This window comes from Lontra canadensis, unplaced genomic scaffold (genome assembly GCF_010015895.1).
Source record: "Lontra canadensis isolate GAN:19392208 unplaced genomic scaffold, GSC_riverotter_1.0 scaffold51, whole genome shotgun sequence".
Taxonomy (NCBI): domain Eukaryota; kingdom Metazoa; phylum Chordata; class Mammalia; order Carnivora; family Mustelidae; genus Lontra; species Lontra canadensis.
This window is the reverse complement of record NW_022631045.1, coordinates 4,452,246-4,474,936: the sequence shown is the minus strand read 5'-3', so window position 1 is coordinate 4,474,936 and position 22,691 is coordinate 4,452,246. Positions and strand designations below refer to the sequence as shown.

The following is a 22,691-nucleotide window of genomic DNA, read 5'->3' as shown; positions in this document are numbered from 1 at the left end:
ACTCAGACTTGTATATTCAGACAGCTCTCTAGATGTTCCTGGGGTATCTCAAACTTAAGAGGTCTAAAAATGAACTGTCTTGCCACCAGATAGATACTAAAAGTACTACAACCATTTATCCATTTGCTAAAAATGTATGTTTTGGCTTTGCTTCTATCTTCCACCAGAAAACTGAGTAAGTCTGCTGAGCTCTCAATAAATTGGTAAAGTTCTGTAAAGAATAAATCAAAAACCTACCTTAAACTTTATTTTTGGCTTTTGTGTTTCGGTAGAGGCCTCTTCTTTTTCTGCTTCCTCTTCTCCATCAGAATCACTATGAGAATCTGATGATTTAGATTCTTCTAGGGTACCACGTGATTTTTCACTGACCTTACTAGAAAGCAGATCGCCAGAGTGTGGAATGAAATCATCAGGTTTTTCCCATCTGGATTCTATTCAACACATTTTAATAGTCATGTTATTTAGTTACCAATTCTATTCCGAAGTAAATCCCAATATAACACTCCCATTTTTTTGAACTTTTTTTTCCACATTATTAAACAATAGCACTACATCTATTTTACACTATCACTTGATTAAGAAGATAATAAATAAGAGTTCCCAAAGCACTTGCTCTTTTATCTTTTGAGAGTTGATTTCAATCTGGATTCCAGACATATAAACTATAGCCCTAATGGAAAGAGAACTAAGAACTGGGCAACACCTTTGAAGGACTGTCACACTTTATCTGACACCAGTATCAGGAAACATGTGCTAATGAGTACACATTAGATTTCCTGGAATTTATTTATCACAAAGGTTTCCTGGGGTCCGCACAGAGTGAAATCATACTGTGAAGACCTGAATGAATATAATTCGCCATTTTTATACTAGGAAAAAAATAATCTCCATTGAACTCTACTGCCATCCAGTGGTTTACTGGGCTTTTAGTAAAATGACAGCCTGGTGGCGGGTATTAAGGAAGGCACATATTGCATGTGGCACTGGGTGTTATACATAAACAATGAATCTTGGAACACTGAAAAAAAAAAAAAAGATAGCATTTCTAATTATCTAACAGTCTCCATTTTTAGTATAATAAAAGGGAAAGGAATGGTAAGATTTACTGTCTAACTGAGATAGTTTTAAGAGTGAAAGGGGCTGTATCAATAATTACACTTGCTATACATAAACTGAAACTGTTTGAGGGCAAAGTAGTTTGTATAGCCTCTTATTAAAAGAGGGTGTTTTCTAGGGCGCCTGGGTGGCTCAGTCAATGGAGCATGCAACTCTTGATCTCAGGGCTGTAAGCTTGAACCCTACACTGGCTGTAGAAGATTAGTTAAAAATAAAATCCTTAAAAAAAAAAAAGGTGTTTTCCAACATGAAAATAATTATTTCCTTATCTATATTTCACATGAGTAACAAACTTTCAGGAAATAATTTAAGCACCTACTATGTATTAGGTACTGTTCTGGGAACTTTAAAGATACCCGACCTTCATTACCCAAGAGTATACATGATCATCTCAGTTTTGCATAACAGCGGCTAGAGGTTCAGAGACTTGCCCCAGAATCATATAGCTGGTAACGGAAGAAGCTATGCACTGAGGCCAGAACCAACTCTCCACCTATATTCTATCACTATATTATTTTATCTTCAGAAAGATTCAGTATCTCAATTTTACCAAGCTAGAACCATTACTATTGTTGGGCAGGCTAGGTTATCTACTTGGAGGCTAACAAGGGCCTTTTCTTCCTAAAAGATTTAATGCTATGTGTTTGGATAGTACAAATTTAATAAATAATTAAATAAGGACTCTCAAACTTCTACTGATACTATACATATTTTGGTAAATTTAATTGTAGGAGAAACTAACTATAATTACTTGCTGACCCATTTTATAAAATTAAATTAGAAAAAATGTTAACTTGAAAAACTTAGATAATAATTGACAACAGTTATGCATGTTTTATAAATATTTACATATAACTGAAACATTACTGGGTTAGTAAAAGTGAATATCTGACATTCTCAGCCACTGCTAACATAACCTGTTTTGTTTTTTAGAAAGGAAAAGGCAAGTCAAATTAGGTGATTTCTAAGGTACCTTTTAAGGTAATGATTATATTTCTACAATAATCATAATAAAAGTCAATAATGATAAAGTAAAAATGATCTTTAAAATTTGTGAATGGCACATCAAGTAAGAATAATGAGCAACACAGTATATTATATATGAAAATCTTCCTGTTCTTCCATTGTGTTGTTTTTAAATTACAAAAGTAATATACACATGCTATGGATATATGTTGATCGCTATACTAAAATTCCTAAGTTCCCTTAATCAGCAGGCTAATAAGCAGTTCCAAGTACAATTTTATATAGTTAGGATAATCAAAGGTCATACTTACCTCCTGTTTCTGTATTATAATAGTAGGTATAACCATCTTCACTTACTCCTTCTACCCAAACAGTCTTCCCTGCTATCTAATGGGAGGAAAAATCCAGCATAAACGGAAGATAATGATGTAGTTATACTATATTAAATAACTAAGGCATAGAGTCAGCTACTTTCCCTTTCCTCTTAACACCTGGGAATTAGAGAGGCAGTACTGACCATGGCCAGGAAGCTTGGTTTGTGTTAATTATGAACTAACTTTCAGAGAGAGAACATTGCACCCTCTGAAAGACAGGAACAATTCCTTGCAGATGGACAGGGACATGTGAATGCAATGGACTATAAATTAACTGATGATATTTGCCCTGCATGGAGTTTTTAGGTAGATAGCAAATTTTCACCTCCACCCAGTCTTCTCACAAAAGAATATAGGAAGAAAGGAACAAAGTGTGTGTCGGGGGCCTTATGTGGAAGTAAATTCGCTTAGCAGAACTCTTTTATAAAAAACCCAAAAACCAATCAGTTTAAAGAAAAGACACTAACAATATGCTTCAGTTACCTTTTTTAAGTTTCCCTGAAATCCTTCTGGTCTCTCCCATTGGGATGCTTAAAGCAAAATATACTTCATTAATACAATTTTTTCACTTCAAAAGAAAAACTTCTCAGAAAATTTAATTTGGCAAAAATTTATAGGACATTTAATGTGTACAAAACACTACAGGCCTATAGTTGAACACAGAATTGAAAAATAAAAAGAAACAATATACATCCCAAGAGTATTATACAGAACATATGTGAGTGATATTTAACCAAGAAGGAAAAACAGAATGAGGATTAGAAGTTACTGGGACTTCCACAAGAATTCTTGGATGCAGGTGAGATCTCGCAGAATTCAGAAGTTTTTTTTTTTGTTTTCTTTTTTTAAGATTTATTCATTTTCTTAAAGATTTATTTATTTCTTTGAGAGAAATAGAGAGCATACAAGTGAGTGTGCATGCCTGTATGCATGGGAGGCGGGGAAGAGGGAGAAGAGGGAGAGAACCCTAAGCAGACTACCTGGGGGATCACAGAACCTGGGCTTGATCCCACACCCCATTAGATGATGACCTGAGCCAAAACCAAGAGTTGGATGCTCAACTGACTGAGCCACCCAGGTGGCTCGACCCCAGGATCGAAAAGCTTTTTTAAAAGTTTGTTATTAATATATTTTTTAGTAATCTCTACACCCAACACAGGGCTCAGATGTATGACCCCCAATTTAAGAGTCATGTGCTGTTCCGACTAAGCCAGCCAGGTGTCCCAGGCTTGATGAGTTTTGAAGAAATGAGATGGTCGTTTGACATCCTAGGGAGGGGAGAGCGAGAAACAGAATGAATGACTTAAGAGGAACACGATGAAAGATGCAGGAATTAAAAACAAGTACAACCTGACCCTTGAACAACATGGGTCTGAACTGTGCAGGTCCACTTACAAGCAGATTTTTTTCAATAAATATATTGGAAAAATTTTTGAGAGATTTGTGATAGTTTAAAAATACCTCACAGATGAACCACATAGTCTAGTAATACTGAAAAAAATAAGAAAAAGGTATTACTATAAAATACAGTATATAATACACATAACACACAAAATGTGTGTGTCAACTGTTTATGTCATCTGTAAGGCTTCTAGTCAATAGTAGGCTATTAGTAGTTAAGTTTTTGGGGAGTTAAAAGTTATAAAAACCATATGATCCAGTAATCTCACTATGGCATACACTCGAAGAAAATAAGAACATTAATTTGAAAAGATAAATGCACCTCTATATTTATAGCAGCATTATTTATATATGATAATAATGTCTATTATTATATATAGACAGGATACAGAAGCAACCCAAGTGCTCACTGATAGATTAAAAATGTGAGATACTCATCTCTCTCCCTCTTTCACACACAGACACACACACACACACACACACACACAAATATTACTCAGCCATAAAAAATAAAATCTTGCCATGTAACAGCATGGATGAACCTAGAGGCTATTATGCTAAGTGATATAGATCAAACAAAGACAGACAAATACCATATGATTTCACTTACATGTAGAGTCTAAAAAACAAAACAAATAAAACCAGACTCTTAAATATTGAGAACTGGTGGTTGCAAGAAAGGGTGGTGGATGGCAAAACACGTGAAACATGTGAAGGGGATGAACAGGCTCAAACTTCTAGTTATAAAACAAATAAGCCATGGAGATGAAGAATAGGACAGCCGAGGGAATATAGTCAATAAAGCTGCAATAGCAGTGTATGGGGACTGCAACTGGAGTGAGCATGGGTTAAAGTATGGAACTGTCAAATCACTGTGTTGTATACCTGAAACTAATGTAACACTGCATGGCAACTATACTTTAAAAAAAAGTTATAAGCAGATTTTCGACCACATGGGGTAGGGAGGGTCAGTGTCCCTAACACCTGTGTTGTTCAAGGGTTTTGCTGAGAGCAAGACTATAAACAGTAGGATGGCGAACAAAGGAATCAAGCAATAGGAATTAGAAGGGAGAAACACGTAATTAATAGTTCTTAAAAATCTTTTTTATAAAAGATTTTACTTACTTATTTTTTTTAGAAAGAGGGAGGAAGGGGCACCTGGGTAGCTCAGTTGGTTAAGCGTCTGCCTTTGGCTCAGGCCATGGTCTCAGAGCCCTGGGATGGAGCCCCACATCGGGTTCCCTGCTCAAGAGGGAGTCTGCTTCTCCTTCTGCCTGCTCTACCCCGCCTGGCTTGTGCTCTCTTTCTCTCAAATACATAAATAAAATCTTAAGAAAAAGAAAGAGGAAAGAAAGGAGAGAGCATGGGGGTGGGGGGGCACAGAGGGAGCGAGCGAGCGAGAGAAAATCTCAAGCCGACTTCATACTGAGCCAGAGCCTGATGTGGGGCTCGATACCACAACCTTGACATCATGACCTACACTGAAATCAAGAGTCAGATGTTTAACCAACTGAGCCACCAAGGTGCCCCATTAATAAATAGTTTCTATGTAAATCTGAGACAGACTTGTGATCCTTAGCAAACATACAATCATTTGCGGTTCACTGCTGAACTAGCTAACATGCACTTAAGGCTCAGTGGAAAATGTGATTATTACTATTTCCATGTAGTCCAAAACTGTGATTCTAAAAATTGTAATAATTATAATACTGATAGCCCAAGGTTTTTTTCATGATTAACTCTGATCTCATTTCCTACCTTTCTGATCATTCTTAACTTTTTTTTCTGTATTTTCTTCTTTCCTTCAATATATGTACTATCCACCCTTCGTACTTGTTCTCTTCTTTCTCCTTGTGATCTCATATACTCCTAAAAGTTCAGATATTATTTACACTTCTATCCTGCCACATTACTGAACTGCTGTATGAGTTCTAGTAGTTTGGGGGTGGAGTCTTTGGGTTTTCCACATAAAGTATCACGTCATCCAAGAAAGGAGAGTTTGACTTCTTCTTTGCCAATTTGAGTACCTTTTATTTCTTTTTGTTGTCTGATTGCTGTTGCTAGGACTTCTAGTACTATGTTGAACAATAGTGGCAAGAGTGAGCATCCTTGTCATGTTCCTGATCTCAAGGGAAAGGCTCTCAGCTTTTCCCCACTGAGAATATTCACTGTGGGTTTTTCATAGATGGATTTTATGAAATTGAGGAATGTTCCCTCTATCCCTATAAGCTGAATAGTTTTAATCAGGAAAGGATGTTGTATTTTGTCAAATGCTTTTTCTGCATCAATTTAGAGGACCATGTGGTTCTTGTCTCCTCTTTTATTTATGTGTTCTATCACACTGATTTGCGAATGTTGAACCACCCCTGCATCCTAGGGTTAAATCCCACCTGGTCATGGTGGATAATCAATGCACAGAAAACAGTTGCTTTCTCATACACTAACAATGCAACTGTAGAAAGAGAAATTAGAGAATTGACTCCATTTACAATAGCACCAAAAATCATAAGATACCTTGAAATAAACCTAATTAAAGAGGTAAAAGATCTATACTTGGGGAACTAACGGACACTCAGGAAAGAAACTGAAGACACAAGAAGATGGAAAAACATTCCATGCTCATGGATTGGAAGAATCAACATTGTTAAAATTACTATGATGCCCAGAGCAATCTACAGTTTCAATGCCATCCCGATCAAAATAGCAATGGCATTTTTCAAAGTGCTGGAACATACAATCCAAAAATTTGTATGGAACCAGAAAAGCCCAAATCGGCATCATGTTCCCTGATTTCAAGCTATGTTACAAAGCTGTGATCACCAAGACAGCATGGTTCTGGCATAAAAACAGACATAGATCAATGGCACAGAATAGAGAGCCCAGAAATGGACCCTCAACTCTATGTCAACCAATCTTCGACAAAGCAGGAAAAAGTATCCAATGGAAAAAAGACAGTCTCTTCAATAAATGGTGCTGGGAAAATTATACAGCTACATACAGAAAAATCAAACTCGACCATTCTCTTACACCATACACAAAGATAAATTCAAAATGGATGGAAGACCTCAACGTGAGGCAGGAATCCATCAAAATCCTAGAGGAGAACACAGGCAGTAACCTCTTCATCATCCACAGCAACTTCTTTCAAGATACATCTCCAAAGGTAAGGGAAAATAAAAAGCGAAAATGAACTTTTGGGATTTCATTAAGATAAAAAGTTTCTGCACCACAAAGGAAACAGTCAACAAAACAAAGAGGCAACACACGGAAAGGGAGAAGATATTTGCAAATGACACTACAGACAAAAGGCTGATACCCAAGATCTATGAAGAACTTCTCATACTCAACACCCCAAAAACAGATAAGTTGAACAATGGGCAGAAGATATGAAAAGACCTTCTCAAAAGGAGACATACAAATGACTAACAGATACATGAAAAAACGTTCTTCATCATTAGCCATCAGGGAAATTCAAATCAAAACCACACTGAGATACCACCTTACACCACTGAGAATGGCAAAAATTGACAAGGCAAGAAACAACAAATGTTGGAGAGGTTGTGGAGAATGGGGAATTCAAGTTGGTACAGCCATTTTGGAAAACAGTACGGAGGTTCTTCAAAAAATTAAAAATAGACCTACCCTATGATCCAGCAATTCCACTAGTGGGTATTTACCCCAAAGATATAGGGGCAGTGAAAAGAAGGGCCATATGCACCCCAACGTTCATAGCAACAACATTCACAATAGCCAAACTATGGAAAGAGTCAAGATGCCCTTCAACAGATAGATGGATAAAGAAGATGTGATCCAGACACACAATGGAGTATTACTCAGCCATCAGAAAGGAAGAATACCCAACTTTTCCATCAACATGGATGGGACTGGAGGAGATTATGCTGAGTGAATTGACTCAAGCAGAGAGTGTCAATTACCATATGGTTTCACTTACTTGTGGAACACAAGGAATAATATGGAGTATATTAGGAGAAGGAAAGGAAAAGTGAAGTGGGGGGTAAGTCAGAGGGGTAGACAAACCATGAGAGATTGTGGACTCTGAGAAACAAACCAAGAGTTTGAGTGGTGGGGGGATGGGTAAGCCTGGTGATGGGTATTAAGGAGAGCATGTATTGCAGGGAGCACTGGGTGTTATACGTAAACAATGAAACCTGGAACACTGCATCAAAAACTAATGATGTACTTACTATATGGTGACTAACATAATTTAAAAAAGAAAAAAAAGATATTATCTACATTTCTAGACTCAATTTATCTCCCTAATTCCAGACTGTAATCAGCCACTGAAAACTACCACATGAAATGTTCTGGAGGTACCTCAACCTCGACATTCCAAAAACTGAATTTATTATTGTCCCACTTTAACCTACTCTATTTCTGTATTCCATACTTCAGTAAATGGCACGATCTTCCTAGCCCTCCATGACATAGCGCCAATCTATTTTTGTAGCCTCTTTCTTCTGCTAGGACATCTTCAGAGATCTTTGTATGTATATATATATTTAAAGTTAGCATTTATTTATTTATTTATATTTAAAGATTATTTGTCAGAGAGGGAGAGACAACAAGCAGGGGAAGCAGCACACAGAGGGAGAAGGCTCTCTGCTGAGCAAGAAGCTCGATGTGGGCTTCAATCCCAGGACCCTGGAATCATTACCTGAGCTGAGGGCAGCCACTTAACTGCCTGAGCCACCCCGGCATCCCACAGAGAACTATATATTTTACTTCTACCAAATGACTATCTCCCAAACTTTCAAACTTTTTATTTTTTCATTTTTTTTACTTTCAAACTTTTTAAAGTTTCATATTGTTCTATCTGTTTGGAATGCTTACTTCACCCTCATAACAAACTACTACAATCTTTTTCAATCAAAATATCTATAAAGTGTCTATACCTGTCTTTGGTGCTAGGGATACAAATGGTGAATAAGAAGACATCATTCTTGATGTTCTCCTCTTAATTTATAAATCAGTTCAAAAGTAATTTCTGTGATAATCTCTCACATCTACATAATCACAATCCCTCACAATTTGAAGTTCCCACACAATTTTACATCTCTATTGTATCACGGCACTTTAAAACTCCTTCTTGTATTATGCTTATTTCTCATCTTAAATTTTGTAATTCTGGATGGTAAGATGCTACATAAATGTATTTACTTATCTCAGAATTAAAATGAATAAATCCTCAATACATTTAGTTTTAAAGGAAAACAAAACTGCTTTTGATATTCCCACTGGAAAACACTACTGTGTATTTTATTAGAAAGTGATATCCAAAACATGAATAGGAGCCTGGGGTTCTTTACTACAAGATGGCTACACAAAAAAGAAAATGGTTCTGGTTCCCAGTCTGGTTTTGGATAGAAAATCTCTCCCACAGAATATTTTAAGAACCTCTACAAATTGTAAAGTGGATCTGAAATGCCTTATAACCATGTAAACTGCTTTATTTTAATGTAGTTCATACTTTTAAAAGATATTCTTGAGACAATATAATGCTTTAATTAATTTGAAAGGAACCCATTCCTTAAAAAAAAATTTTTTTTTTTTAAATTTATTTGAGAAAGAGAGAGAGCAGATGAGAGCCCAAGCAGGAGAGCACAAGCATAGAGGCGGGAGTAAGGGAGAAAGAGCAAAGGGAGAAGCAGCCTTTCTCCTGAGCAGGGAGCAAGACGCGGGACTCCAAGGGATTCAATCCCAGGGTCCTGAGATCATCACCTGAGCCGAAGGCAGATGCTTAATTGACTGAGGTATCCATGTGCCCCATAAGGAACCCATTCTTAAGGGCTTAACTAAGTATAACATTGAGTCACTATAAGATGGATATCTTTTTTTTTTTTTTTTAAGGACATCTTTTTAAAGGGCACATTACTTTTTTACCATTATGCCAAAGATGTAAAGTTACAGTCTTCCATTGTTTAAATGTTCCAATATTAACTAAAACAAAATAAACACTTATCATTCTTACCAGTTCTATGCCTGACCTACCTCCTGTGATAAGATCATAATAGTAATGGTAACCCTCAGAGGTTATGCCTTCTACCCATCTGCCCTTTGAAGGGTCTTTCTTCTTTTTCTTCTTTTCCTTCTGCTGCTTTGGTGCAGAGGTGGGTGGGATAGTGCTTGTTACTGGTGATACGCTTGGCTCTGAAATTTCTAGAGAAAAAGATATTAAGAAAGGTGAAGTACCAACACTTTTTTTTTCCTGGTATGAAACAACTAATAATGTTATTCCAATTAAAAGCCTGATAAGAAGATTCTTTTGGGAACTTGACAAATTATAAATAAAGCTCATTTGGAAAACTAAATATGCACAAATATCCAGAATTATAAAACAGAAATGATAAGGAGAATCTAATTCTACCAGATGTTAAAACTTACTCTAAAACAATTGGTACATTAAAAAAAAAAAGGTAAAACGAATCCTGGAGTAGGTAAACATATGAATGAAATAGAACAAAGAGTAAACAGACCCAAATGCAGATTCCTGGTGCATATTAGAAAAAGAGATCACTTAACAAATGATGTTGGATTGACTGGTTACTTATTTGGAAAAAAGTAGAGCTATTCCCCACTCCAAGGCCCCTCTCATGTTTGCACATAAATATAAACTTTAGATTAAAGATATATGTGAAAAAAAAAAAAAAAGTAAAATAGTGTTAAACCTACATACAAATCCAAATATTCCGTTATAGAAAAAATAAAAACAAAAAAACAAAAATAATATGATGCTATGTTAATTATAATAGAATAAAGATTTTTAAAAACTAAAAAAAATTAAAAAATAATAAATATTTACAACAAATATGGCTCATGGTTAATTTCGTAACAAAGATTCCTTACAAATAAATCCAACATTCTAACAAAAGATGGACAAAAAGTACAAAGATAAGACAGCTTGGTATTAGCTATCAATATATAAAATATATTCACACTTTGATTCTGCAATTTCATCTCTATAGAGATTAAACTTACAGAAATGTGAAAAAACACGCCTGCATAACAATTCACTGAAGCATTCATTCTAACAGTGAAAACTCTAAGCAACCTAAATGTTAGTCTGGAAGAGATTAGTTAAATAAGTTATGACACTTTTATGGCATTTTGTTATGGCATTTTATAACCATTATTAAACACTTATTGCAAGTAGTCACTGTAATAAGCAGTTTATACCATTATGTTACTTAGTTTTTATGAAAATTGGAGGTTGTAGATCTAGCAAGTGGCAATTCTGGTGGATTCCAGTCTGTGCTCCTAACCACTCTGTAGCCATTAAACACGATGTATATCCTTAATTATTTAAAAGAAAGGAAGTATTTGACATGTTATTGAGGGAAAAAATAAAACCACCTCCAAATAGATTATATATAATGTGACATATAACCTAAAAAAGAAAACTCTAAAGATGTCTGGGATAATCTTAAAAGTATTTAGTTTTTAAAAGTCCTTTCTTTGTACTGCATTATTGCACTTTAAGGGGAATGTACATCCTATTAAAGAAAACAAGGCTATGAAAAAATAATTTAATTTGAAAAAATCCTATTTAAATACATTTAAGTACAAAATTCAAAGACTGATTTGCTTATAGGGTAGCATAATGGAACCTCCCAATCCATATAATTGATGAGATGAATTTTCAACGACTCCCTTTTAATCCTGCAGGAACACCTCTATCCTTTTTTTCCTTTAAGCTTTATCCTCATGGAAATACAGCCCCCATCCCTTCCTTTTAACTAAAAATGTCCAGGATAATATTTTTAAAGACTGCTTACAACTATCCTTATTTGATGAGGGCAATACCAATTGACTTATTATTCTGCTTAAAAACTAATGGAAAGAAGTTTTTGGAGAGTAAAGAATATCATTCAATGTTGACTATCTCAACCATTCTGCAAGATCAACAACTGGGACTGCTATTTGCCTGGTTTAAGGATAATTGATTTGTCATGGAAGAAATGCTGACAGAAAAGTTCCTGAGTTAAAGCCCAAGTTCATCAACAAGATTGATACACTCTACTTAAATAAATGCCTTTTATCTGGAACTGAGTTATCTTCAAACCTCCAAATTATTTACCTTCTTGCTGGTGACCACATGGAAAAAGGGAACCCTCCTGCTGGTGTATGTGAACTGGTCCAACCACTATGTAGAACTTATGGAGGTTCCTCAAAAAGTTAAAAATAGATCTACCATATGACCTCGCAATTTCACTTCTGGTTATACACTCATTGGACATACGAGCAGGATTTCAAAGGGATATACGCACTCCCATACCTACTGCAGCATTACTCATCACAGCCAAGATATGTAAACAACCCTAATGCCCATCAACAAGACAAATGGATAAAAAAGATATAGTACATATGCATAATGTAATACTATTCAGCCATGAGACAGAAGGATATCTTGCCATCTGCAGCAACATGGATGGAACCTGAACATATTATGATAAGTGAGGTAAGTCAGGTAAAGAGAAGACAAGCATACTGCATGATATCACTTGATGTGGAATCTAAGAGTCAAACTCATAAGACCAAAAAGTAAAATTGTTGTTTCCAGAAGACAGGGGGTTGGGGGTTAAGGCTGATACTGTTTAAGGTTATGTACTTGCAGTAAGTAGTACTTAAGCCATAGATATTGAATACACAGTATAACGAATAGAGACAATAATACCGTAATAGATAATGTGGCAAATATTGCTTTAGTAGCAATCTTATTACGATATATAAATGCATCAAAGTAACACCTGCATAAACAATGTTTTATGTCAAATTTATCCAATTAAAAAAATTATCTGCCTTCTAGTGGTAAAATCAGAAAATTTGTCCACAAAAGGCTAATTCACTATAACTCAACCATATAACCAAACATAATTCATACTTTTGACCATATGGATAAAGCAAACTGTGGTTATAATGCAAGGCCTATTTTTTAATGAATAGCTTCTTTTAGCCAAATACCTAAAAACCTCAGCTGTGTCTGAAATGAACACTGACCAAGACAGAACTAGGACTAGCTAACCACCAAGGTAGTATGGTTATGAATGGAAGTGTCACAAGATGAAGCTTTAAAAGTAAAATAAAAGTGCGTAAGCCAAGTCCCACGGTCTAAATACAGCTATGATGCATAGGAAAAGCACTAAGAGTAGACCCTGAGTGTACCACCTCTTTATGGAAACAATAAAAGCTCACTGAGCATGACCTCTGATGTTTGTTTTAAAACATGCTGGCTGCTTTTTTACCTGACTCTAAGCCAAGCCTTTTCAAATCCTCTTGGTATGCTTTCAGGGCAGCTGCCTCCATCGCGGCAAACTCCTTTGATGCCTTTTCTTCTTCCTTTGCCTTATCCAGGCTTTTCTGTTTAATCTATGTAAGACACATATAAAATCGAAAGCCAGATAAAGGACTGATATTTACATAGAAAAACTGGCAAATAAATAAATAAATAAATAAATTACCTCACTGATCCTCTTCGCAACATTCTCCTTATGATTCTTTCCTCTTTCATGAAATTCAACACTCTTGAAAATTAATAAAAGAGAAAATGCAAAGGAAAGTTACATCAATATCATAATGGTCACAGTAAGGTAACAATAAATAGAGGAATGGAACATAACAAAATTGAAATGATTGACAGAAAAATAATTTTACTGCACATCAGTCCTTTTTATCAAATGATACAAGGGAACTGAACCATGTTAATTGTTATCATATCCTCTGACTAGGTTTCCTTTGGTGCTTAAAATAAACTATGATGACCATATCAATGGAGAAAAATACAAAGTACCCGTGATGACAAATCTAGTTAATATGATTGTAATAAGGACTCAAGACATGAAGCCAGAAAGAGTGGGGAAAAAACTTAACTCCAAGAAACACCTCTCAATATAAAATGTCAAAACCTGTAAGTCTCTAGAATTTGTACTGCTCTGGAAACAGAGAGAATAAACAATATTAGAACTTATTCCTCCAAACTGAGAGGAAAGTAGACAGCAAGGAATTCCTTCCAAGTTATAAACAAATACTTTTACACACTGTGGTAATGGTACAAAATGTACAACTCTTATGGAGTACAATTTGGCACTATCTACCAAATTTTGGCTGCTGGAATAGAGAACAAAGTTCCTATATACTGATGTGGAGAGAGGTCCAGGAGATACTGTTCAATTAAAAAAACAAACATGAGGGGCACCTGGGTGGCTCAGTGGGTTAAGCCTCTTCCTTCAGCTCAAGTCATGATCCCAGGGTCCAGGGATCGAGCCCCACATAGGGCTCTCTGCTGGCAGGGAGCCTGCTTCCCCCACCCCCCAAACCTGCCTGCCTCTCTGCCTACTTGTCATCTCTTTTTCTCTGTCAAATAATAAATAAAATCTTTAAAAAAACAAAAAAACAAAAAACCCCCACGAAACTATGGTGAAGGATAGTATGTATGGTATCCTAGGTTTTACATTATGCTGGAATAAAAACCTATATGTGCGTACAGAAACAATGAAATGGACTAGAAAATGAAAAAAAGTGGTAACCTCCAAAAAGTGATGGTGACTGGATGGGACAAAGGAGTGAGTGAATGTTATTACTCATTTAAAACAGTCAGGAATGCTCCCTAAATTACAAATGTCTGGTTGTATGCAATTAAGCAATTTCTGATAAACCTTGCAAAATAAATTTTGTCAATCAAATCTAAGCTAAGCTATCCTAAAGTACTACCATAAATTCCTCTTTAAAGTGAGACATTGTAAAACAAAGGTTCACCTTTTAATTTTCATATAACAGGTTTCCTAAAGTTAATTATACCACACAAAGAATATTAAAGACTCATTTCAAAACAAAATAATTTTGTTTCTAATTAAAGGTTAAACTGATGTATATTAATAATCCAAAGAGAGCAAAGATATCCTAGAAGGGATTATTTACTCTTCTTGACTCCTAAAATTCATTAACTGATTGGGAACCTCAAGAGAAGAGAAACTATCAACCATTTCTACAGAATTCATAATTTATGGCATTTGTGTGTAAAGATGGCCTAAGTTAAACAAGTTGAGATCTTTAGCAACTAGTCAAAAGACCAAAAACAAAATCCTGGAAAAAAATATGCCCAAACTCCTTGTACACAGTTGTAAATAAATGTCTATCAAAGAAGTATAACATTGTTAAAAATGGGGCTACTGTTCTGTCTTGCATGCAACTCCTATCAAGTACAAAGGCTAGGAATATATACTTAAAAGATATCCCCATATTTCTGTGCTATGTATATATTATTATGACATGCACATAAGGGGGAAAAAAATCAGTGATGCTTTTATGTCTTAAAAGCTTAATCTAGATTGAGATACAGTAATAAGATGCTTAACAGAGCTGCTATTTTCATAGTCCATGAAACAGGTAATGATGTTCTTTAAAATGAAACCATTTATAGCTACAAAGCTTTGCAAAATGTTTAATTTATTTTTCTGGAGTTGAAAAGATACAAGATAAACTACAATAATGTTCCTTTTTATATATTAAGGGCTTTGGCCTTTAATATTTTTTATATGGTAGTATTAAACAACATCATAATGTGGATAAACATGGATGAGATGACCCACTCAACATCCATTTTCTGAATGTGACTAAAGGAACATAGAGAAATAATTTGTCTTAACATATAATCAAATTTAACCCGATGAAAAGGAAGAAGGCTCACCACTTTTGTACAAGAAATGAAAAGACAACAGAAATATTTCAATGTTTTGAAAAATCAAGAGCAATGTATTTGAAGGTGCTTCATAAATACTGTTTAGATCAAAAAGAAACACTGGAATACAATATCATTAAACTCTCTTATAGTGGAATTATCATACAGGCCTATTGTCCGCTATCCAACATTTGCAGTAATCACAGAATTTCTTTGGTTGCGACTTCCAGTAGTCTGCCCTGAAAAAGGGAAAAACAAGTCTAAACTTATTTATAATTAAAAAGGCAAAATTGTGCATGTTTTTTATCTTCTTAGAGTCTGAAATATAACACCCTGTTACTGAATCCTGTCTTATTATACACATTACCTTTATTATTTAACTCACTGCAGCAGTTATCTGAAATTGTTGCCACTAGAAAAGAAGTCTGCACCGGATTTGAAACTTCCTTTAATAAAAGTGCTTAAAAAAATTTTTTTTTCTCATTTGCCACTATCACCAGTGTGAAGAAATAAGAAACATCCTGGAAAAGATTTATCTTCTCTATGCCTTTCTGGCATTTTGGGAGATTGCCGTAATGGAGGCCTGAAGAAGCTCAAAGTTTGCTTTAAATCAAGTTAGTTCCATCAAAGGAACAAAGAACAAGACTCTTTTGGAGGGAGACTGGTTCCTCCGAGACTATCAGTTTATACAATTTGTTCTTGAGACTTGGGGCAAGAGAAGAGTTGGAAAAGCCAAGGGACCTCTTAGCCTGCAAGGCTTGGGGGAGCTGGGGGGGATGTCACTATGCTAACAAGACTCGCCGTTTCTACCAGTCGGTGAAGGCGGAGGTGGCCTAAGTCCAACCCTAAAGTTTCACAATACCCCAGGATTCAAGCGCTACAGAAGCGAATAGAGTGCTTGCTACCCCCCAATTGTGCAAGTGAGGGAGCTCCCGGCTGCTTCGCGGGCAGCAGTCCAACCTCAACTGGCCGCCAACCTCCCTCCCGAAGCCCGAGCTTCGGGCCCCCAGGGCGCCCCGAAGGACAGCATTTCTAAACGCCCTGAAAACCGGCCCTGCCTCTCTGCGGCCGGTCCCGAGCGAGTTAAGAGCACCTTCGTCACGCCTCCAGCCGAAAAGAGGTGGGGGGGCGGGTGGTGGAGGGCGAGAACCGGCAGAGAAAGGGCCGCCCTGGGAAACAACACCTCGTTGTTTAGAGCCTGAGACCCGACTCACATGACTGGACCAGCCGCTCCGTGCGTCGCCCCGGGGTCCGGCTCGAGCTCGTGTTCCCCACGCGGGGCGAGTTGGGACCCAGCCCGTCGCGAGGCCCACCGGAGCCTCCAAACCCGAACACCTCCCTCTTTCCCCGGGACCAGGGTTCCACGGTTCCCAACTACGGATGCCCAAGCGTCTCAATCCGCGTTCGAAATCTCCTCCTCTTCCCCTCCCCCTACGGGGCGGTACTCTGGGATCCTGAGAGGTGGGGTCGGTATAAAGAGGTTGAGGTCACCCAGAAGGGGTGAAAGCGCGACGGGACCTCAGCCGAAGGACAAGAACTTCACGCCTCAAGTCCCCGCATCATCCCGCCTTCACTCTCTCTCTTCCCCTGGGATCCAGAACCTCCACCCTTCTAGGCTCGCTGGCTCGTGGCCGAGGAGCTCGCGCGCTGCCTCCGCCCCAACGCAAACAGCTGTTCCCCGAGACGTCGCCGCCCTCAACTTTGCCAACTAGTCCGCACGCACTTTGACCAGCGAAGCAACCCGGACCTGTAGGCTGGGGGCCGTTGGCGGAGTTAGAAAAAGAAAGGTGAAACAGCTGGTGTCGGGCCGCGAGTTGCTGGGCTTTGCCTCAGAACTTTCCGGAGGCGGCGGAGTGGCCCCGCCCCGCCCCCGCGACGCCCGCGCACACGGGCGGGCTAGTTCCTTCGCTCCGGGAGCGCGTGGGCATCCGCGGCGGCTCGGCGGCTCGAGTGGCGCAGAGGCGACGGGGTGAACAGCGGCGTGAGGAAGCAGAGCGGAGGCAGTGTGGGCGCGTGCACTTGTCAGGTGAGTCACGGCAGCGCTGCTATCAGTACTTCCCATATGGTCTAGCGGTTAGGATTCCTGGTTTTCACCCAGGCGGCCCGGGTTCGACTCCCGGTATGGGAACGAAGTGATCTTTTTAAAGACCGAATGGGAGAGGAACTTATTTTGTTTCCCATATTCTGGCTCTCTACTTGTCTCCTTCTGATGAGTTTTTGAAAAACGAACATTAGTGCTACGCCGGGCAGACTAGAGGAGCGAGTGCGCTTGGGTCCCTCGCCTCCCTCCTCTGCCAGCAGAGTTTCACTTTCCAGGGGCTGCCCTCCTGCTCCTCCGCCCCGAGTCGTCCTCTTCCAGACGCTCGGGAGGTGATGATTAACTCCGGCCTAGTCTTATCTCCTCCCAGCGCCCCCCGCCCCCCCCCTCCTCCCCCGGGCCCACACCCTCCGCGGCCGTAGTTTTCCGACCGTCCCAAGTGACGCGGGGCGTGTTCACCCACTGCCCTCCGCGCTGGGAGTCCGCACCCGGTTTGGAGTCCCGGTCTCTTTCCGCCTGCTGTTTACGGGGACCCCACCCCCTCGCCGGCCCCCGGCACAAAGCCGCCTGTAGCGGGACGCGCGGCGGCGTGGCGGTCTGGCGAGCCTCGGTGCCTTCGGGCGCGCTTTCCTGTCCGCGTAGGTGCCGTCACCGCCCGATCGGCCGCGTGTCCACCCGGCTGTCCCGCAGCGGCCGAGCCCGCCGGCCAGCTCCGCCCAGCCTGACCTCGGGGGCTCTGGTTTCTGCGCACAAAAGTCCCGGGGACTCCGGAGCCACACACTTGAGTGCCACTGCCTGGGAAGGCCTCCGGGGAAGGGAATCCCCCCTCCACCCCCAACCCTCCCGCCCCACTTTAAAGCGCGCACACAGACGCGCGCGCACGTGCTGCGAAGAAGAAAAATACCACTATGATGAGATGTCTTTAGGGAAGAAATTGAACTTTCCAAAGGGTCTAACGTTTTGAGCGCCGCCGATAGAAGAATCTTGGGGTGGAGGTGGGGCTTGGAAGAGAGAAAATTGGCTGGAGACTGGGGAGGGGATGTTATAACAAAGTTTCACTGTATTTTTAAATATAGAAGCCCTGTGTTTATTACAAAGAAGGGGCAGCTGTGTCAGCAGCATGTGAGCTGTAAATGAAACAAAAGCGTTATCTTAAATGCAAGCTGAAATTAGAAGATGGGGTGAGCTATAATGTTTAGTCCATTGGGCCTCTGGGAACAATTGGAGAAGGAAGAAGTGGCTCTTATGGATGGGTTTCTGGCCAGTGCCATTGACAAGAGCAGAAGTGGTGGTTAGTGTGCGCATTTCCAAACTTTTATATTTTAACTGCACAGTGAGTTTTGAAATAATCTGTTAACGTGATCCGCATGATTAAGGATGAATCACTTTTATATTGTAAGTAAACTTCCGTAATTAAAAATATTTTATCACTTGGTTAGCTGAAATCTTTGAATATTTACAAGCACCGTCGCACGCTTTTGAAAGTTCCTGATGTTCAGGATCGTGTTAGTAGGTTGTGGACACAGTACTGAATGGAATTGTATTTTCGCTCCTGCGATTAGCTCGGGATTGACCTTGGGTGAATCTTCCACCTTCTCTGTGCGCAGTGTTTACAGCCTAAACTCTTGATCATACATATCATTCAGAAACTTCGGATAGAGTTGCAAGAATTGAGCAATTCTTGAATAGGTAATGCAAGTGGAAACGTTTTATTTACGTGGGGTAAGTTTCATTTAAATGAAGAGTAGGATTGTGTCATTATTGAGAAACCATTTACTAAAAAACTCAGTCGGAATTTGGAAGGAGGGAAAGATTCCTCTGCCTTGTCTCTGGAGAGGGCTTAATTGTTCTTGACCTTGCATTTTGTGTTGACTTGGTATCATACAGTACCAAGGTGCTAAAATGGATATGATTTTCAACTGAGCACCCAGGAATTGCAAATAGCTTTGCTTTTTGTATACTTAAAGGTTAGCTGAAGGGAGTAGTTTGGTGACAGTATTTCTCAGACTCCTATATTGTGTACCAGGCCAAACAGGGTAAGGCAATATCAGAGTTACAGAACATCACTTCTACTCCTGAGACCTGGCAAAGAGAGGTAGAGGGGAGAGTGTTTGCCTTGAAGCTTGAAGAACTGGTTGGATTTCTCCAAGTGGAGAATGTGTATCTTAAAGCTGAGGGGAGTGGAGGGTGGGTGGGGGGCTAGAGGGGGAAGCGGAGTCAACAGTATGAAGCTGGCATACTGTCTGAACACAGTGTCTGGAGGAAGAGGCATGGGAGACCAAGCTGGGATGGTAGAAGAGAATTTCACCTTAATAAATTTTGACTAGATAACGGGTTCTTTTATCAAAGGAGTACCATTTATGTAACTAGAGTTTTCAAAACACTTTCTCCTTTGAAAAAACAAATATAGCAGTAATATGTGAAACTTTACTCTGTTAAAAACCTTAAGCAATGTAGAGACTTGTGCCCGTATTTTATGTTCACCAGTTGAATAGTAATTTTTAATTAATAGAATGAGAAAAACAATCAATTCAATTTGAAAGAATGAAATCTAGGTTTAAATCATGAGCATTATCTACAACTATATTCTTACTAGCATGCTTTATTGAAAATGACCTTAATATTCTAAGACTGAGCTGCTAGCTGCTATCAATAAGGCATACACCTTAAATTGGTTAAGGGTCAGTGATAAGTTTGTAAGGCTTCATTCATATGTTTGTACCTTGTTACTAAAAAGGCACTGATAGTCATGTTTTAGGTGTCCCCTCATGAGCCAGAGTAAAGTGATACTAATTGAGTGGTATGTATTTGCCCAAGTAGTCTCTAAGATTTGCTGCTCTTAGGCACAATCATAAGCTATATGACCATTCAATAAATGTTTACACAGATGAATACCTACATTTAAAGAAATATAAGGGATTAAAAAAATGGTGGTATTTAAAATCCAAGGACTTTGCCATGGTTGAATATTATCTGGCCTCTATTTACCTCCCCAAATTCATCTCCTCCCTTCTCTGCCTCTTCATTATATATCAGCCACACTGGCTTCCTTTTTGTTCCTTGAACATACCAAACTTGTTTTCCCACTTTTATTTCTTGGTGTTTCCACTACCTCGAATATTTCCCCTCCAGCTCTTCATATTTCAGTCAACATCAGTGAGGTCTTTCTGATCAGCCTTTTCTTTTGGTTATTTTATTCTTTTGTTTTCTCCTTTTTCTTAGTACCTGAAATTAACATATTCACTTGTTTCTGTTTCTTACCTTTTTTCCCACTGGAGTATAAACTCCTGGAGGGTAAGGATACTGAATAGTGAAATCATTCTTGCTCTTTAAGATTCAAACAATAGTGAAGTAGTTGGAACCCTCATGCAATGCTGGTAGACTGTAAAATGGTATGCAGTCTGGAAAACAGGATGGCAGTTCCCTCAAAATGTTAAACATGGACTTACCTTAGCCAGCCTTTCCATTCATAGGTATCTACCCAAGAGAAATTAAAACCTGCCTGGACAAAAACTTGTACACGTGTTTATAGCAACATTATTCATAAGCAGAAAGTAGAAGTGCAAATGCCTATCAACTGAATGAATAAGATGTATCTATACAATCAAATGTTATTTGGCAATAAAAGGGAATGAGCCAATACGTAACATAATACAGATCAGTTTCAAGATGGTTATGCTAAGCAGAAGAAGCCAACTCAAAAGACCACATTTTGTATGATTCCGTTTATATTAACTGTACATAATGGGCAAATCTATGAGAGAAAGAGGATAGATTATGGTTGCCTAGGATTGGGAGGTGAAGGGGCAGTGGTTACAGGGGCATAGCTTGGAGTGACTGCTAGTGGAGACAAAGGTTTCTTGTTAGAGTTTTTGAAATGTCCTAAAATTAGAATAATGATAATGGTTGCACAACTCAGTAAATAACCTAAATGTTGAATTCTATTCTTTGGGTGAACTATGATATGTAGATCATATCAACAAAACTTAAAAGATTGAAGTAATAAAAAGCTTACATAATATATTGTCTTTACATTTTATTTTTATCATTTGGATAGTAAGCATTTAAAAATATAAGTGGAATAATTTAACACTGCAGTTCTAGCTCCTGGGGTGTAGCAAGTGTTCAGTAAAGAGCTGATGAGGTTAATCTATACAGATAATTATGATACAATTTATAGTGTGACAGATGCTCAGAGGGAACAAAGCCAAGGGTTATATGGCTTGAAGGCCTCCACGATATCACATCTGGAGTCATGTGAAGTGAATGGGAAAAGGCCTCCTATAGGAGGCAACATTTGGGATGGGCTTTGAAGTCTGGTTAGGCATTTGCTGGTGAAGACATAGTGGAAAGCAAGGCATTAAGAAAGAAGCAGGCCAGAGCAGAGGCACATTAACAGTCACTAGCATATTTTGGCTGAGCTGAGGGTACAAGTAGGATAGGAATTGGAAATAAGGCTGCAAAAATAGATTAGAGCCTGCCGCAGACAATGTTGGTGCTTCAGATCCCTGGTGTCTTTATCATTCCCCCAACCAGCGGAGAGCTAGAAGTGCTTGGGGGTTTGTCCCCTTACCTTTAACAACTCTCCACTGAAGACTCTCCAGTCAAGAGAATAACTTTGAAGCAGGGACTTTGATTTGTTCCCTTCTATACCATCAGCACCTAGAACAGTGCGTGGCCCTCAGAGAACATTCAGAATGTATTTGAATGAATTTATGCAAACCAGGAAGTTGGAAGGTCTATTCAAAGTTTATTTTACAGATCCCCTTACCTCTTCCAGAGCACTTAGATAGGAAATTTTGGAAGGTTCTGATTGTGAAGGTCTTTGAATTTGGGGATAAGGAATTTACTTAGGTGGGAGAAGGGATTTCTAGTAATATAAGTGTTTTCTTTTTTAAAAGATTTTATTTATTTATTTGACAGACAGAGATCACAAGTAGACAGAGAGGCAGGCAGAGAGAGAGAGGGAAGCAGGCTCCCTGCTGAGCAGAGAGCCTGATGTGGGACTCGATTCCAGGACCCTGAGATCATGACCTGAGCCGAAGGCAGTGGCTTAACCCACTGAGCCACCCAGGCGCCCCCCAAAACAAGTGTTTTTGATGAA

General features: G+C 38.8%; 2 protein-coding genes and 1 non-coding gene across 3 annotated transcripts in view; 2 read left to right on the top strand and 1 right to left on the bottom strand.

Annotated features, from left to right (window-relative positions):
• Positions 1–17,440, bottom strand: part of WBP4 (WW domain binding protein 4) — a 66,914-nt gene extending 49,474 nt beyond the window's left edge. Inside the window, exons 1-8 of the mRNA XM_032873926.1 lie at positions 16,764–17,440; positions 15,716–15,788; positions 13,334–13,396; positions 13,118–13,241; positions 9,867–10,034; positions 2,940–2,986; positions 2,394–2,469; positions 238–431 (exon numbers count right to left, since the gene is read on the bottom strand). Of these exons, the coding sequence (XP_032729817.1) occupies positions 238–431; positions 2,394–2,469; positions 2,940–2,986; positions 9,867–10,034; positions 13,118–13,241; positions 13,334–13,396; positions 15,716–15,788; positions 16,764–16,765 (747 nt within the window). The 5' untranslated portion in view covers positions 16,766–17,440. The remainder of the gene's footprint in view (positions 1–237; positions 432–2,393; positions 2,470–2,939; positions 2,987–9,866; positions 10,035–13,117; positions 13,242–13,333; positions 13,397–15,715; positions 15,789–16,763) is intronic.
• A 116-nt stretch (positions 17,441–17,556) lies between these two features.
• The window catches only part of ELF1 (E74 like ETS transcription factor 1), a 106,756-nt gene continuing 101,621 nt past the window's right edge, over positions 17,557–22,691 (top strand). Inside the window, exon 1 of the mRNA XM_032873923.1 lies at positions 17,557–17,575. The gene's annotated coding sequence lies outside the window, so the exon portion shown is untranslated. The remainder of the gene's footprint in view (positions 17,576–22,691) is intronic.
• TRNAE-UUC lies at positions 17,606–17,677 on the top strand. Its single transcript has one exon. It is a non-coding gene; the product is annotated as a tRNA-Glu (tRNA).